Source organism: Doryrhamphus excisus, chromosome 15 (genome assembly GCF_030265055.1).
Source record: "Doryrhamphus excisus isolate RoL2022-K1 chromosome 15, RoL_Dexc_1.0, whole genome shotgun sequence".
In the NCBI taxonomy this organism is placed as follows: Eukaryota; Metazoa; Chordata; class Actinopteri; order Syngnathiformes; family Syngnathidae; genus Doryrhamphus; species Doryrhamphus excisus.
In genome coordinates this window covers 15128556-15142779 of record NC_080480.1, presented here as the reverse complement: position 1 = coordinate 15142779, position 14224 = coordinate 15128556, and the positions used below count along the sequence as shown (strand labels likewise).

General features: G+C 41.5%; 2 protein-coding genes across 18 annotated transcripts in view; one reads left to right on the top strand and one right to left on the bottom strand.

The window, feature by feature from the left end:
- mrtfbb (myocardin related transcription factor Bb) overlaps window positions 1–14224 on the bottom strand; it is a 69285-nt gene that overhangs the window by 48417 nt on the left and 6644 nt on the right. For 7 of the 16 annotated variants that reach the window (XM_058048933.1, XM_058048934.1, XM_058048932.1 and 4 more), the window contains 8 exons: window positions 14164–14197; window positions 8400–8519; window positions 8082–8203; window positions 7777–7898; window positions 7459–7580; window positions 7141–7262; window positions 6824–6944; window positions 6508–6627 (listed from right to left, as the gene is read on the bottom strand). The gene's annotated coding sequence lies outside the window, so the exon portion shown is untranslated. Of the gene's footprint in view, window positions 1–486; window positions 530–6507; window positions 6628–6805; window positions 6945–7122; window positions 7263–7458; window positions 7581–7758; window positions 7918–8063; window positions 8204–8399; window positions 8520–14163; window positions 14198–14224 lie in introns of those variants that run through there. The other 9 variants (XM_058048917.1, XM_058048919.1, XM_058048921.1 and 6 more) reach the window with 9 other exon arrangements.
- On the top strand, window positions 228–11908 carry shisa9b (shisa family member 9b). 2 transcript variants are annotated; one of them, XM_058048938.1, is made up of 4 exons: window positions 228–950; window positions 1914–2020; window positions 5576–5716; window positions 8892–11908. In XM_058048938.1, the coding sequence occupies exons 1-4, from the start codon at window positions 457–459 to the stop codon at window positions 9275–9277; spliced, it is 1128 nt and encodes a 375-aa protein (XP_057904921.1). In that variant the 5' UTR covers window positions 228–456; the 3' UTR covers window positions 9278–11908. The 2 variants fall into 2 exon arrangements, with proteins under 2 accessions (XP_057904921.1, XP_057904919.1); XM_058048936.1 differs by having other exon boundaries at window positions 8889–11906.

Genomic DNA, 14224 nt, shown 5'->3' with positions numbered 1-14224 from the left:
AAAATGGCCGCCTTTAAATAGTCACAAATAGTCATGCATTTCTTGTATTGTTGTATTGTTGTATATATATATAGTTGTCTTTGTAGCTGATGCAAGTACACATACACACACGAACACATACACACAAACAGACAGTTTTAACCCCCCCCCCATCCCATTGGTTCTCCCCTCCTCTCCATCCTCCCTCACCCAACTTTCCATTATTTGCCGCCTCTCGCTGCTGGAGAGAAGCAGCCTGGAGGAGGCTGACAACCTCCAGCATCACCGGGGTTGGGCTGCAAGTTGGCAGCCGGAACTGATTTACATTGAGAGCAAGTACGAGTGCGCACCGGTGGTTGGTTGCAAGGGAAGTTGTGCGCACTTTTACGCGCGGCGATGCGGTCGTCTCCAGGGAAGATGTAAGCTAGTCCACGCGTGGTGGTAAATAAAAAAAAACAAAAAACAAAGTGAGCTAAAATGCGCGGCACTGAGCTGCTGCTCGCTTACTTCTTCATCAAAGTCACAGCGGAAGGCGAACCACCGGAGGATCTGCTGCTCCTGACCGGATACAATGACTCGGCGGAAGCCACGACGATCGGCGTAACTGAAACCCCGCACACAGAGGACAAGTGCCGCGGTTACTACGACGTCATGGGCCAGTGGGACCCGCCGTTCGTGTGCCGGACTGGCAACTACCTGTACTGCTGCGGCACCTGTGGGTTCCGTTTCTGCTGCGCGTTCAGAAGCTCGCGCCTGGACCAGACCACTTGTAAGAACTACGACACGCCGCCGTGGATGATGACGGGCAGGCCGCCTTCTAAAGTGGACGTGGCGACGGACTCGGCTAAGGACAAGACCAATCTCATCGTGTACGTCATTTGCGGGCTGGTGGCCATCATGGCTCTGATTGGCATCTTCACCAAACTGGGGCTGGAGAAGACGCAGCGTCCGAACAGAGACAACATGTCCAGGTAGGCACGTGGATGCCTTGTCACGTGACTTTGTTTACAATTACTGCTTCATGTCATATGTACAATAATATACAGTAGGAAGGGTAATACTGTGTTTTTTGTAACTTTTATAACATTAAAAAAGCCCTTCAGCGGCACGGCGGGCGAGTGGTTACCCTCACAGCTAGGAGACCAGGGTTCAATTCCACCCTCGGCCATCTCTGTGTGGAGTTTGCATGTTCTCCCCGTGCATGCGTGGGTTTTCTGCGGGTACTCCGGTTTCCTCCCACATTCCAAAAACAAGCTAGGTTAATTAGCAACTCCAAATTGTCCATAGGTATGAATGTGAGTGTGAATGGTTGTTTGTCTATATGTGCCCTGTGATTGGCGGGCCACCAGTCCAGGGTGTAAAAAATAAAAAAAAACGAAAAAAAATTCTCCTCTCATTCCATGTGGAAGTGGTATTTTTAATGATTTTATTTTTTTTGTTTTTATGTGCTTCTTCTTGGGCTGCATGGCGGCCGAGTGGTTAGCACGCAGGCCTCACATTTCAGAGACCCGAGTTCAATTCCACTCTCTGCCATTTCTGTGTGGAGTTTGCATGTTCTCCCCGTGCATGCGTGGGTTTTCTCCGGGTACTCCGGTTTCCTCCCACATTCCAAAAACATGCTAGGTTAATTAGCGACTCCAAATTGTCCATAGGTATGAATGTGAGTGTGAATGGTTGTTTGTCTATATGTGCCCTGTGATTGGCTGGCCACCAGTCCAGGGTGTAAAAAAAAAAAAAAAACACGAAAAAAAAATTCTCCTCTCATTCCATGTGGAAGTGGTATTTTTAATGATTTTTTTTATTTTTTTATTGTTTTATTTATTTATTTTTTTGCTTTTATGTGCTTCTTCTCAGGCTGCATGGCGGCCGAGTGGTTAGCACGCAGACTTTATAGAGTCAAATTGAAGTCACAGAAATGACACTTGTCTTTGCAGGGCTTTGGCACATGTGATCCGACATCCCGCTTCGGATCATACAGATGAGATGAGCCTGGGCCTCCATTATGAGAACATACAAACCAGAGTGGCCATCAACAGCCTAAGTAAGTGTCATTCTTATTCTCAGAAAAAACAGTAGGCAGTGGTCTTGGGTTAAAGCAGCGAAGTTCTTACCAAAAAGCAGTATTTGGTATACTTTGAAATGGAAATAAACTTTAAGACAGTGTACTATATATGTATTTGCGACTATGTTTACTACACATGCCATTCATAGAGTTGATTGAGCATTCTAATATCTAAGACTGGCAACCACTTGCCAAATTACTAAAGTGATAAAGGGGAATGATTCAGGTTAATTCAGTCGACAACAGCACAGGGAGTGGGGGGGGGGGGATATTGCCGTTCCCATGACGACAGTCTTGGACGGGTTCTGAGTGGTGATGGTGATCATTTTGTCTGGAGGATTAGTCTCCTTAAAAAAATAAAAATAAATGTATATCTATAAATCTATATGTGCCCTGTGATTGGGTGGCCACCAGTTCAGGGTGTAAAAAAAAAAAAAAAAAACGAAAAAAAAAATCTCCTCTCATTCCATGTGGAAGTGGTATTTTAAATTTTTTTTTTTTTGCTTTTATGTGCTGCATGGCTGACGAGTGGTTAGCACGCAGGCCTCACAGTTCGGTGACCCGAGTTCAATTCCACTCTCGGCTATCTCTGTGTGGAGTTTACATGTTCTCCCCATTCATTCTCCCCATTCAAAGTGATGAAGGGGACTGGTTCAGGTTAATTGAGTCGACAACACAGCCGTTCCCATGACAACAGTCTTGGACGGGTTCTGAGCGGTGATGGTGATCATTTTGTATGGAGGATTAGTCTCCTTAACAGCAGTTCCAAAAGTCTCTCAGCTTTATTAGCTTACTAATTTGCGAGGGAAATTTAATGGAAATGCATTGGAACGGGACTGGAGATTTTGTCCAAAATTGGCGAAATCAGTTATAAAAAATCCGATATATGCAATGAATTTTTATTGGAAATGCATTACAGAAAAATTGGTTCTTTTTTATCTGTCAGTTGTGAGCGAATTTCCGATATATCCGAGTCCGATATATCCGAGGTTTACTGTATTTGCTTAAAAGGTTGACTCAAAATTAGTCCTATTTTTATGATAATTTGCATATGTATTGTATTATTCACATCAAATTTGTCAGCCTGTTCTGCCGGTATTTTTTTCGAACACGGAAAAATACTCCTGTCAGATTTTTTTTGTATGAGTCCCACAGAGGTGGTCTCGTGTCGTAGCGCTAAGTGGCGACAAGCATGTCTTTAACCTTACGAGGCGTCAAACGGCGCCCTACTTTCGTACATTAAAAGCTGTGACTGACAGCGCCACCAGCCCAGAACAGCCGCTCAGTCTAAAGACAAAACAAGTACACGTTCATGCTCGGCATTCTGGGAGTAGAATAAATGTGAACAGAAGTAATTGTACGTGTTCTATTTGTAGTTTAGCGCTTGTACCTGTTGTTGCAGAGATGTGCCGGGGGGGGGAGGGAAAATCAGGTCTCTAAACTTGAGTAGGCATCCTCGGCTCAGTCGGGTCGATAATGTATCGATCTCGAAGGAAACCCTGACCGTTAAGTAATTTAATCAGACTCCAGGCCAATGTACCCTTTTACTCATTTGTACGGAGATAACAAATTAGAAGTAAACTAAAAAAGCCTTGGTAGCAGCAGCAGCAGCATAACACTGAAAATGACTTTGGCCCACTTTACACTAAATTGTATGAAACAAAAGCAGGTCAACAACTTTTGACAAGATAACACAAATGGATGCAATTATGGTTGTAAAGATTTCTTTGTCATTATAATCTCACAAGCGAATGGCCCTAAAGTGGGAAAAAAAATTTTTTTGCATGTAATAATGCAATAAAAATATGTTTTATTGGCGAAGGTGCGATTCCAAATTGTTGGCGTCTATGAATCCTCTGCATCTTCAGAAGAGACAGCTTCCGCATGAACTAGCACAAAAATATAATAAAGTTTCTTGCTGACCAGTGGGGAATAAGAGCCTAATTAACCTCATTCTGTATTAATGATCTGTTTTTCGGAGGAGTTCTAGACCGCAGGAGGTGCGGACTGAAGTTTGTCAACCACTAACAACGGCAATGATGATAAGGTCTTATGCAAAAGTTATACATAGTTGATTGGTTAAGCCTGTGATAATAATAATAATAATACCATATGCTATATACAACATTCCCAAACTAATATCCTCCAATCTAAAAGAGACGTTCCAAACATCTGTGACAGGCAACGGGGGAGGGTGTTGGGGAGATAGGGGGGGTTAGTCGACTTGCTGCACAGCCATTAATTAAGCAGATGTCTTCTGTAGGATTAGACCTCTCCTTCAAAAGAGTGGCCATGATCTTCCAGCTGGGGCCGCAGAGAGGCTTTACATACAGCACAAGGAGGTGACATCATCCTATGTTCACCATCGAGAGTCTTCCCAAAAAAAAAAAAAAACACACAGCATCAAAAGACTAACTATGCTTTTTCTTTGGCTTTTGATCATTTCGCTGCACTAACCGGACAGGCGAGTTTAAAAGTCAATATAGGGGTGTTATTTCCTATCTAGAGGGCTCTAATAATGCTTAAATATTCATTCATTTTCTACAACTTATCCTCACGAGGGTTGCCGGGGTGCTGGAGCCTATGCAAGCTGTCTTCGAGCGAGAGGCGGGGTACACCCTGGGCTGGTGGCCAGCCAATCACAGGGCACATATAGACAAACAACCATTCACACTCACATTCATACCTATGGACAATTTGGAGTCGCTAATTAACCTAGCATGTTTTTGGAATGTGGGAGGAAACCGGAGTACCCGGAGAAAACCCACGCATGCATGGAATTGAACCCTGGTGTCCTAGCTGTGAGGTCTGCGCGCTAACCACTCGACCGTCGTGCAGCCCTTGTCCTTTTTTAAATTTTAAAAATAATTTGGAGTGCATCAGAACTGCACGGCGCACTAGTGGTTAGCGCGCAGACTCCCCGTGCATGCGTGGGTTTTCTCCGGGTACTAAAAAGGGTGTAAAAAAAAAAAAAAATCTCCTCTCATTCCATGTGGAAGTGGTATTTTTAATGATTTTTTTTTTGCTTTTATGTGCTTCTTCTCAGGCTGCATGGCGGACGAGTGGTTAGCACACAGGCCTCACAGTTCGGAGACCCGAGTTCAATTCCACTTTTGGCCATCTCTGTTTGGAGTTTGCATGTTCTCCCTGTGCATGCGTGGGTTTTCTCCGGGTACTCTGATTTCCTCCCACATTCCAAAAACATGCTAGGTTAATTAGCGACTCCTAATTGTCCATAGGCATGAATGTGAGTGTGAATGGTTGTTTGTCTATATGTGCCCTGTGATTGGCTGGCCACCAGTCCAGGGTGTACCCTGCCTCTAGTCTGAAGTCAGCTGGGATAGGCTCCAGCACCCTCTGAGACCTTCGTGAGGATAAGCGGTAGAAAATGAATGAATAAATGAGAGTGCAACAGAACCATTGTTGTTAGTCAGTCATAGCTAGACCAGAGTCAGAGAGAGGATTGAATTCGGTTTTTGAATTTCCAAGATGCACTACCTAGCGCAGTTGCTAATGATGTTTCTCCTCTTTCAGATAGCCCGCAGATGAACAACACGACGCCGGCATCGCCTCTGATAACTGAACCGTACGCGGTCCTGGAACAAATCAGCAGCCCTTATGAGCCGCAGACATCCATCAAGGACCTCAACAAGTACGCCACGCTTAAAGCTGTCGGTAAGACCCTGCTGAATCCTCCTTAAATAAAATAAAAGTTGATTTGACCGCAGCAACAAAAAGACCAACCCTTTTTCCCTGGTTCTCCATTTACTTCACAGCAGGATCTTCTCAAAATATCTGTAGAAGTCCCTCCCAGTTAATCAATAGCCCATCAATGTTCAGAGGGAGAGGAAGTGAAATGTATTTATAGGACCTCCTTTGTTGCTCGTCTCAAGTGATAATTTTGGAACTCGGACCGCCAAGATGCAATTTCCTCGACAAGCGAGACAGTGAGATGCGGACCCTTTAAAGTGGACAGAAATAGAAGCGCTAAAAAAAGGATGACTTAAAAACATGTCGGAAACTATATGTCAGTATCGATAAATATCATAAAACACAACGGTGTGTCGTTCTTTGTAGCGTCCTAAAACGGTCCTTGTAATGTTTTGATGCAGAAACCGCTGATGTGCGGTATGTGGTTACATCGACGGTTACAGTTCAAGCTCGTCTCTCGTTACACGAGCAGCACCCGGAGCACCACGGAAAAAGCGCCGTCAACGAAACCGATTATTCGGGATAATCAAAAGTAGAGCGAGTTTTAGCTAATGAGGATTTGGAACCAATGGAAACACAAATGATGTGAGCTGTGGTGTGGTGATTGGATGCAACACAAAGTACATACAGTGGTACCTCAAAAAAAAAAAAAAATTGTGTACAATATACTGCAATTTCCATACCATTGAACACACCAGAATATGAACCGCAGACAGTAAAAAATGGGTAACAAAGCTAATTTAACAGTAACTTACCACTTCTTCATCACACACCTTGTCAGCCTCTCTGATTCTTTTTTGTTGTCGCTCCCAGTGTCATTTTCGTTTGAGGTAAATCAGCCCTTGAGCTTGTGCTGTCCTCTTCATCGTCGAAACCTGTGGGTGATAACGGATTTTTTGACACCGCCCCATGCTGTCAGGATCCAATGGCAGACTTAAGCAAATGTTGCTAAAGCTAAAGCTGTTTTGTATAATAAGGGCACCAGAATATAAACCACAGACAGTAAATTTAAAAGAAAAAATGCGTAACAAAGCTAATTTAACAGTAACCTACCACTTCTTCATCACACACCTTGTCAGCCTCTCTGACTCTTTTTTGTTGGCGCTCCCAGTGTCACTTTCGTTTCGAGGTAAATCAGCCCTTGAGCTTGTGCTATATTCTTCATCGTGCAGTAGTCCAGCCTTTTGGAAACCTGTGAATGATAACGGTTTTTTTGACACCGCCCCATGCTGTCAGGATCCAATGGCAGACTTAAGCAAACGTTGCTAAAGCTAAATCTGTTTTGTATAATGAGGGCACCAGAATATAAACCGCAGACAGTAAATTTAAAGGAAAAAATGCATAACAAAGCTAATTTAAAAGTAACCTACCACTTCTTCATCACACACCTTGTCAGCCTCTCTGACTCTTTTTTTGTTGTCGCTCCCAGTGTCACTTTCGTTTCGAGGTAAATCAGCCCTTGAGCTTGTGCTATCCTCTTCATCGTGCAGTAGTGCAGCCTTTTCGAAACCTGTGGGTGATAACGGATTTTTTGACACCGCCCCATGCTGTCAGGATCCAATGGCAGACTTGAGCAAACGTTGCGAGAGCTAAAGCTGTTTTGTATAATGAAGGCACCAGAATATAAACCGCAGACAGTAAATTTAAAGGAAAAAATGGGTAACAAAGCTAATTTAACAGTTAGCTACCACTTCTTCATCACACACCTTGTCAGCCTCTCTGACTCTTTTTTTGTTGTCGCTCCCAGTGTCACTTTCGTTTCAAGGTAAATCAGCCCTTGAGCTTGTGCTATCCTCTTCATCATGCAGTAGTCCAGCCTTTTGGAAACCTGTGAATGATAACGGTTTTTTTGACACCACCCCATGCTGTCAGGATCCAATGGCCGACTTGAGCAAACGTTGCTAAAGCTAAAGCTGTTTTGTATAATGAGGGCACCAGAATATAAACCGCAGACAGTAAATTTAACGGAAAAAATAGGTAACAAAGCTAATTTAAAAGTAACCTACCACTTCTTCATCACACACCTTGTCAGCCTCTCTGATTCTTTTTTGTTGTCGCTCGCAGTGTCATTTTCGTTTTCGAGGTAAATCAGCCCTTGAGCTTGTGCTATCCTCTTCATCATGCAGCAATCCAGCCTTCTCGAAACCTGTGGGTGATAACAGATTTTTTGCTGTCAGGATCCAATGGCAGACTTAAGCAAACGTTGCTAAAGCTAAAGCTGTTTTGTATAATGAGGGCACCAGAATATAAACCGCAGACAGTAAATTTAAAGGAAAAAATGCGTAACAAAGCTAATTTAAAAGTAACCTACCACTTCTTCATCACACACCTTGTCAGCCTCTCTGATTCTTTTTTGTTGTCGTTCCCAGTGTCATTTTCGTTTTCGAGGTAAATCAGCCCTTGAGCTTGTGCTATCCTCTTCATCGTGCAGTAGTCCAGCCTTTTCGAAACCTGTGGGTGATAACGGATTTTTTGACACCGCCCCATGCTGTCAGGATCCAATGGCAGACTTGAGCAAACGTTGCGAGAGCTAAAGCTGTTTTGTATAATGAAGGCACCAGAATATAAACCGCAGACAGTAAATTTAAAGGAAAAAATGTGTAACAAAGCTAATTTAACAGTTAGCTACCACTTCTTCATCACACACCTTGTCAGCCTCTCTGATTCTTTTTTGTTGGCGCTCCCAGTGTCACTTTCATTTCGACGTAAATCAGCCCTGAGCTTGTGCTATCCTCTTCATCATGCAGTAGTCCAGCCTTTTGGAAACCTGTGGGTGACAACGGATTTTTTGACACCGCCCCATGCTGTCAGGAACCAATGGCAGACTTAAGCAAACGTTGCTAAAGCTAAAGCTGTTTTGTATAATGAGGGCACCAGAATATAAACCGCAGATAGTAAATTTAAAGGAAAAAAATGGGTAACAAAGCTAATTTAACAGTAACCTACCACTTCATCACACACCTTGTCAGCCTCTCTGAGCTAAAGCTGTTTTGTATAATGAGGATAGAAGTAGAAGTTGTGAAGTATATGCGATGTTGCAAGATTAGAAGGTGACCGCATTTGAACAAGACGCCGAGTTCGAATCTCCAGCTACACTCAGGACACTAATAATGACTTCCATTTCTCTACTTCTTAGCAGAAAAAGCCAACGACAGCTTCTACACCAACCGCCGGCAAGTGATGGAGATGGCAGCCAAAGGGAGCCTCCCGATGGAACCTATGGACACAGAACCGGAACCGTGCAATCCCTACAGCCCTCTTAGACAGATGTCTACCAAGCAGAGCGGACGTAAACACCCTAAGAACCCTAAGAGCCACAGCTCCCAGTCGCTGTCTTACACGTGCGCCGCTTTAGCCAGCCCTGCGGCCATGTTGAGGCCGTGGGACAGCAACGACGCGCTGGGACTAAGGCACGGCTACGGTCCTAAGAAACTCTGCGTGGTGGAGAAGGAGCTTCACAACAGTCGTTACCTGCCTCCACAGCCCTACTTCGTGACCAATAGCAAAACGGAGGTGACGGTATGAGGGGGCATTGGTGTCAAATACCACGATGGAGTGTCATGGAGCATGGATCACCGTTCCTGCAGAACGGGAATTAAAATGTCCTTAATCATCTGCGTATAAGAACGACAATACCAAAACACAAATTGCTAGCCAAATCATATACACACCAATCACTATTTATTTATTTATCATTAAAAAACCCACAAATATCACTCAAAGAGCACAGACTTCAACCTACGCCAAACAATCATGGCGGAATTGATTAACTGATGGTATGAATTCTGTTGATTGAGCGAAATTGTTGATTAATCGATTGACGTTGATGTTGATGTTGATGTTGATTAGGGCGGCACGGTGGTCTAGTGGGGTAGCGCGCAGACCTCACAGCTAGGAGACCAGGGTTCAATTCCACCTCTGTGTGGAGTTTGCATGTTCTACCCCTGCATCCGGGTACTCCCACATTCCAAAAACATGCTAGGTTAATTGGTGACTCCAAATTGTCCATAGGTATGAATGTGAGTGTGAATGGTTGTTTGTCTATATGTGCCCTGTGATTGGCTGGTGTGCCCCGCCTGGGATAGGCTCCAGCACTCCCCGCGACCATCGTGAGGAAAAGCGGTAGAAAATGAATGAATGATGTTGATTAATCAAGACGGAAAAATATCCTTAATATGGCATTGAAACAGGAGTTCAGAACGTTCAGAATTTTCTCCATAAATGATCAACGATCATCTCTAATCAGTATTAATGTTCAAACTTCCTGCAATCATTCAACTGTTTGGCAATGCAAAGTCATGTTAGCATGTTTTTTCCTTGTAAATATTTACAGTATTTATTCTTTTACACTGGGAAAATATTTATCCTATTACAGATGATGTATGAGAGACTAAAAACGTCATCGCTGAATTTTGTGTACTTCGATAACCTTAATCATAAGGGCAGAAAAATGACACCGACTGTTATGTTGATGCTGTCACAACCTTACAAAAATATTGTGCTTTTACTGTTCAAATAGTAAATAATTCACAATCTAAGTATGTTCCCTTTGTACAAGTATTGCCTCGTCACTACTATTGAATGGTGTAAATAGGAATTATTTATTTTTATTGGATAAAAATATTGTCACAGGTCAAGGTCTGAATATTTGACCATATGCATTATAGAGTACCTTGATTTGTGCTGTGCAATTTGTGCAGTTGTTTTTATTTTGTTTATATCACATCAAAGTATTTAAAAAAATGAGTAATTTAAATGTGTAGCTTTTTATGGTGATAAACGATGATTTGAAACCTTTTAACATGAAAAGCCTTATAATGAACCGTTCACGGAGAGTAGCTGACAAAGGACCAAATAAGCTACATTGTAAGTATATTCTCACTAGGGCTGCAACTAATGATTAATCTGAAGCGTGTTGTTTTGATTAATCAAGTAATTAGTCAATGGACCGAAACAATATGAAGAAAACACAAACAGTTTGTAGTTTTGTCTGCAACATATCACTTGGAATTCATCTCTCAGTTTCGTTATGACTCGCCCTTCCTGTGTCATGGCTGAGACGCCCCGCCCCCTACCCGTGATTGGTTGAAACCAGATCAGAGCAATACACCAACAGCCCCTATAGCAGGTTTATGAAGAAGAGGAACTAAGTTTCACTTTAGACACAGCTTGGACCTTGCTAGACCTTGGCTGGGTGGGCTGACCGTTCTCTCCAGTGCTGACATTGCAATTTAATATAGTATTACTATATTACGATATTATAGTATTACTATTACTATATTACTAAGTATTACTAAAGAATATGGGTGGACTTGGCTTTGCTAAAGAGGGAGGTCCTACGGTGAATACCTGAGAAGTGCAAAACAGTTACAATTACACCGGAAGGGGAACGTACCAAATCCTAGTGTTATAGGAAGTGATAGCATTTGGACCAATCAGATTCGGGTAATTGGGACATTGTTTTTTCTGAAATGCAAAACACTTTAACAAAAAGCACTTCCTAGAACTCTTGAGATTCGGTACAGTACAGTCGTCTTCCGGGTGTTTTTTTGTGTTTTCCACTTTTCAGCCACTTTAAATACCAAAAATTGTCGATTAATTGATTGTTGCAGCTCTAATCCCAACTAATTTAATTTTTAATTGTAACTCCCCCGGTTACTACTTCATTCACTGCACCACTTTGTTCTGTATGCTGTGTAATACAGGTTTCTGTTTCAGTGTGTTCCTGCAGTAAAATATAAAGTGTCCTAATATTGTTCACATTCAAATGTTTTTTAATAGCGCTTCAGACTCTCTTAAATATATATATCAGTATTTTCCACCGGCATCCCAAGCTAAAAAGTACTTTTTATGCTACACATTGGCAATGATATATGATATTTTCGTCAAGAATTGATGTGCTCGTGTTGAGTTCTCACTGACAGACATGCCATAAACACAAGAATGAAAGATTAGAAGTCCTCAGGGAAGTCCCAGCACCAAGTTCAAGGGTAGACTGAGGGAAAAAGTCAACTTGTCTGGCTGTGTTTGTGGTTATTTGTATCGGTAGATAGACAAAGACGCGCCCAACTGACATGTCTGAAAATATCTAAATATATTCTGATATTGTTTGTGTTGTTGTTGTTGTTTTACTGTCAGGCAGACAACACGAAGAGCAAAGTTACTATGCGACTTTAATGGAAAAATAACTCCTTTGTGTTTTCATTTCCGATGGTATATTTAGTAGCGCTGCTAACTCTAAAGTGGGAAGTCAATGGAGGTTGTACAATTCAGAATTTGACCAATATTTACAGGAAAAATAGGCCAAACGTTGCACCAACGTTGCACCAAATGCCCTCAATTAAAGGGCAATTAACGAAGAACATGAGAATATAAACTAGATGGAAAGTTAGAAAGCACCTCTTCACTCAGTTACGCCGGCAGAACCAGAACTAGAACCAGATTTTTTTTTCATGAAAGTTAAAAAGCAAGATAAGTATGGAAACCATTAAAACAGGGTCCTGCTGGGGGAAAAAAAGGAAAAATATGGTAGTATTTATTTATTTTAATTATTTAAATTTAAATTATTTAAATTATTAATTTTTTTATTTTATTAGTTTTTATTATTTTATTTTTATATTTTTATTATATTTTTATTTATTTATTTGTTATGAATTTATTTGGATTATTATTATTATTATTATTATTATTATTGCAATCATTATTACCCTGATTATGATTACTCATATGACTTATATGATGTTACTGTTTTAAAAAAAATTCCTGCACAGTTAAAATTTTTTTGGATGGTAACGTTACGCCGGCAGAACCAGAACCAGAATTTTTTTCATGAAAGTTAAAACGCAGGATAAGTACAGAAACCATTAAAACAGGGTCCTGCTGGGGGAAAAAAGGGAAAAATACAGTAGTATTTATTTATTTTAATTTTGTAATTAAAAAAAAATATATATTTTATTAGTTTTTATTATTTTATTTTTATATTTTTTTTATTTGTTATTAATTTATTTGGATTATTATTATTATTACCATTATTATTATTGCAATCATTATTACCCTGATTATGATCACTCATATGACTTATATGATTTTACTGTTTAAAAAAAATCCTGCACAGTTAAAAAAAAAATTGGATGGTAACAGTTTGACCCTGGAACGGATTATTTCAAAGAAAAGGCCACCACAGTATGTGCCCCTGCCTACAAAATAGGAACTATTAAAATATTCCAATCATCCCACAGGCATCATCCCCCTCCTTATTGACCTACACTACTTCTGTCTATATTTATTCACTCTACTACCCTCAATGTGGAACAGGAGCCCTGGGCAACAGACTCATAACACACACAAGCCTTTTCATCACCTTCCAAAAGACACACTTTTTTTTTTAACCTGCTTTATTTGTGACAAACTTGACACAAATGGGTCATTTTAGGGACGGAGGGCTCGTGATGGGAGTAAAATAAAGACTCTCGATTGACTAGACATTAGGTACACCTGTGTAATTCAATACTAGAGATGCATTTTATCATAATTCATTGTAATTTCTCACATTTCTCATTATAAAGTGACATCATGCTATATTAGCATATTTGTCGAAGACAACAAAAATGATTTAACTTACGGTCTGTTTTTAAAGTGGCGGGCATATAAACAGGGCAGGCTAGCGCTATCATGTCCGTGACGGAGGAGATTGTTCCCTCATGACCTCAAAACTGAGCATTTTAGCGCCTCTTTTCCTCCAAAGTGGAACACGCAAGTGATGGAGATGATAGATTTTCCTCACGTTTGGTGCTCATAAACAGGCTCGAGGGACACATTAATATTAGAACATTGCAAAAAAAAATACTTTTGCATAATAGGGGACCTTGGAAGGAGAAATGTGATGGCCTAAAGAGAATCTGGCAGCGGTCAGTTTGGTGTGCACTGACAGGCTCCTGTCACAATGGTCGCAATCAATTAAGAAAGTGTGGTTGACTTGCAGCTCTCCTTCTATCTGATGCTGGCTGATGCTCTGCTCTCCTAGAAAGCAGTGAAATGATTGCGAGAGCTCAGGGTGCTATGAATAGAACCCCCCCCCCCCCCCCACCCACCCCCCAGCTGAGGTCTGGAGGGTATATTTGGCTGTCAGAGAAAGCACCACAGCTAACAGCAAGGCTGGACTACAACCACCTGACCACCAACAATATTGGTTTAACAACATGCCGGTGGATGGCGGTGTTGACTGAGCCAGTGGACCGGGAGTATTTAACTAAATTGTTCTGGGTTGTCACAGAAATCTAAGGACTTAATAATTTCATACCTTCACCTTCTCTAATAAATAGTCAAAAAGTCATCACAAAAAGTAAAAATCACAACAAATCATAACCGGTTTTTGGCAAGGGTGAGAGGAAATATACAAAAATGTAACCAACCTTACGTCAAACGGTCAGAAAGGATGCCGTAAATCTGCAGAGACAACAAAAGACGCTGGTT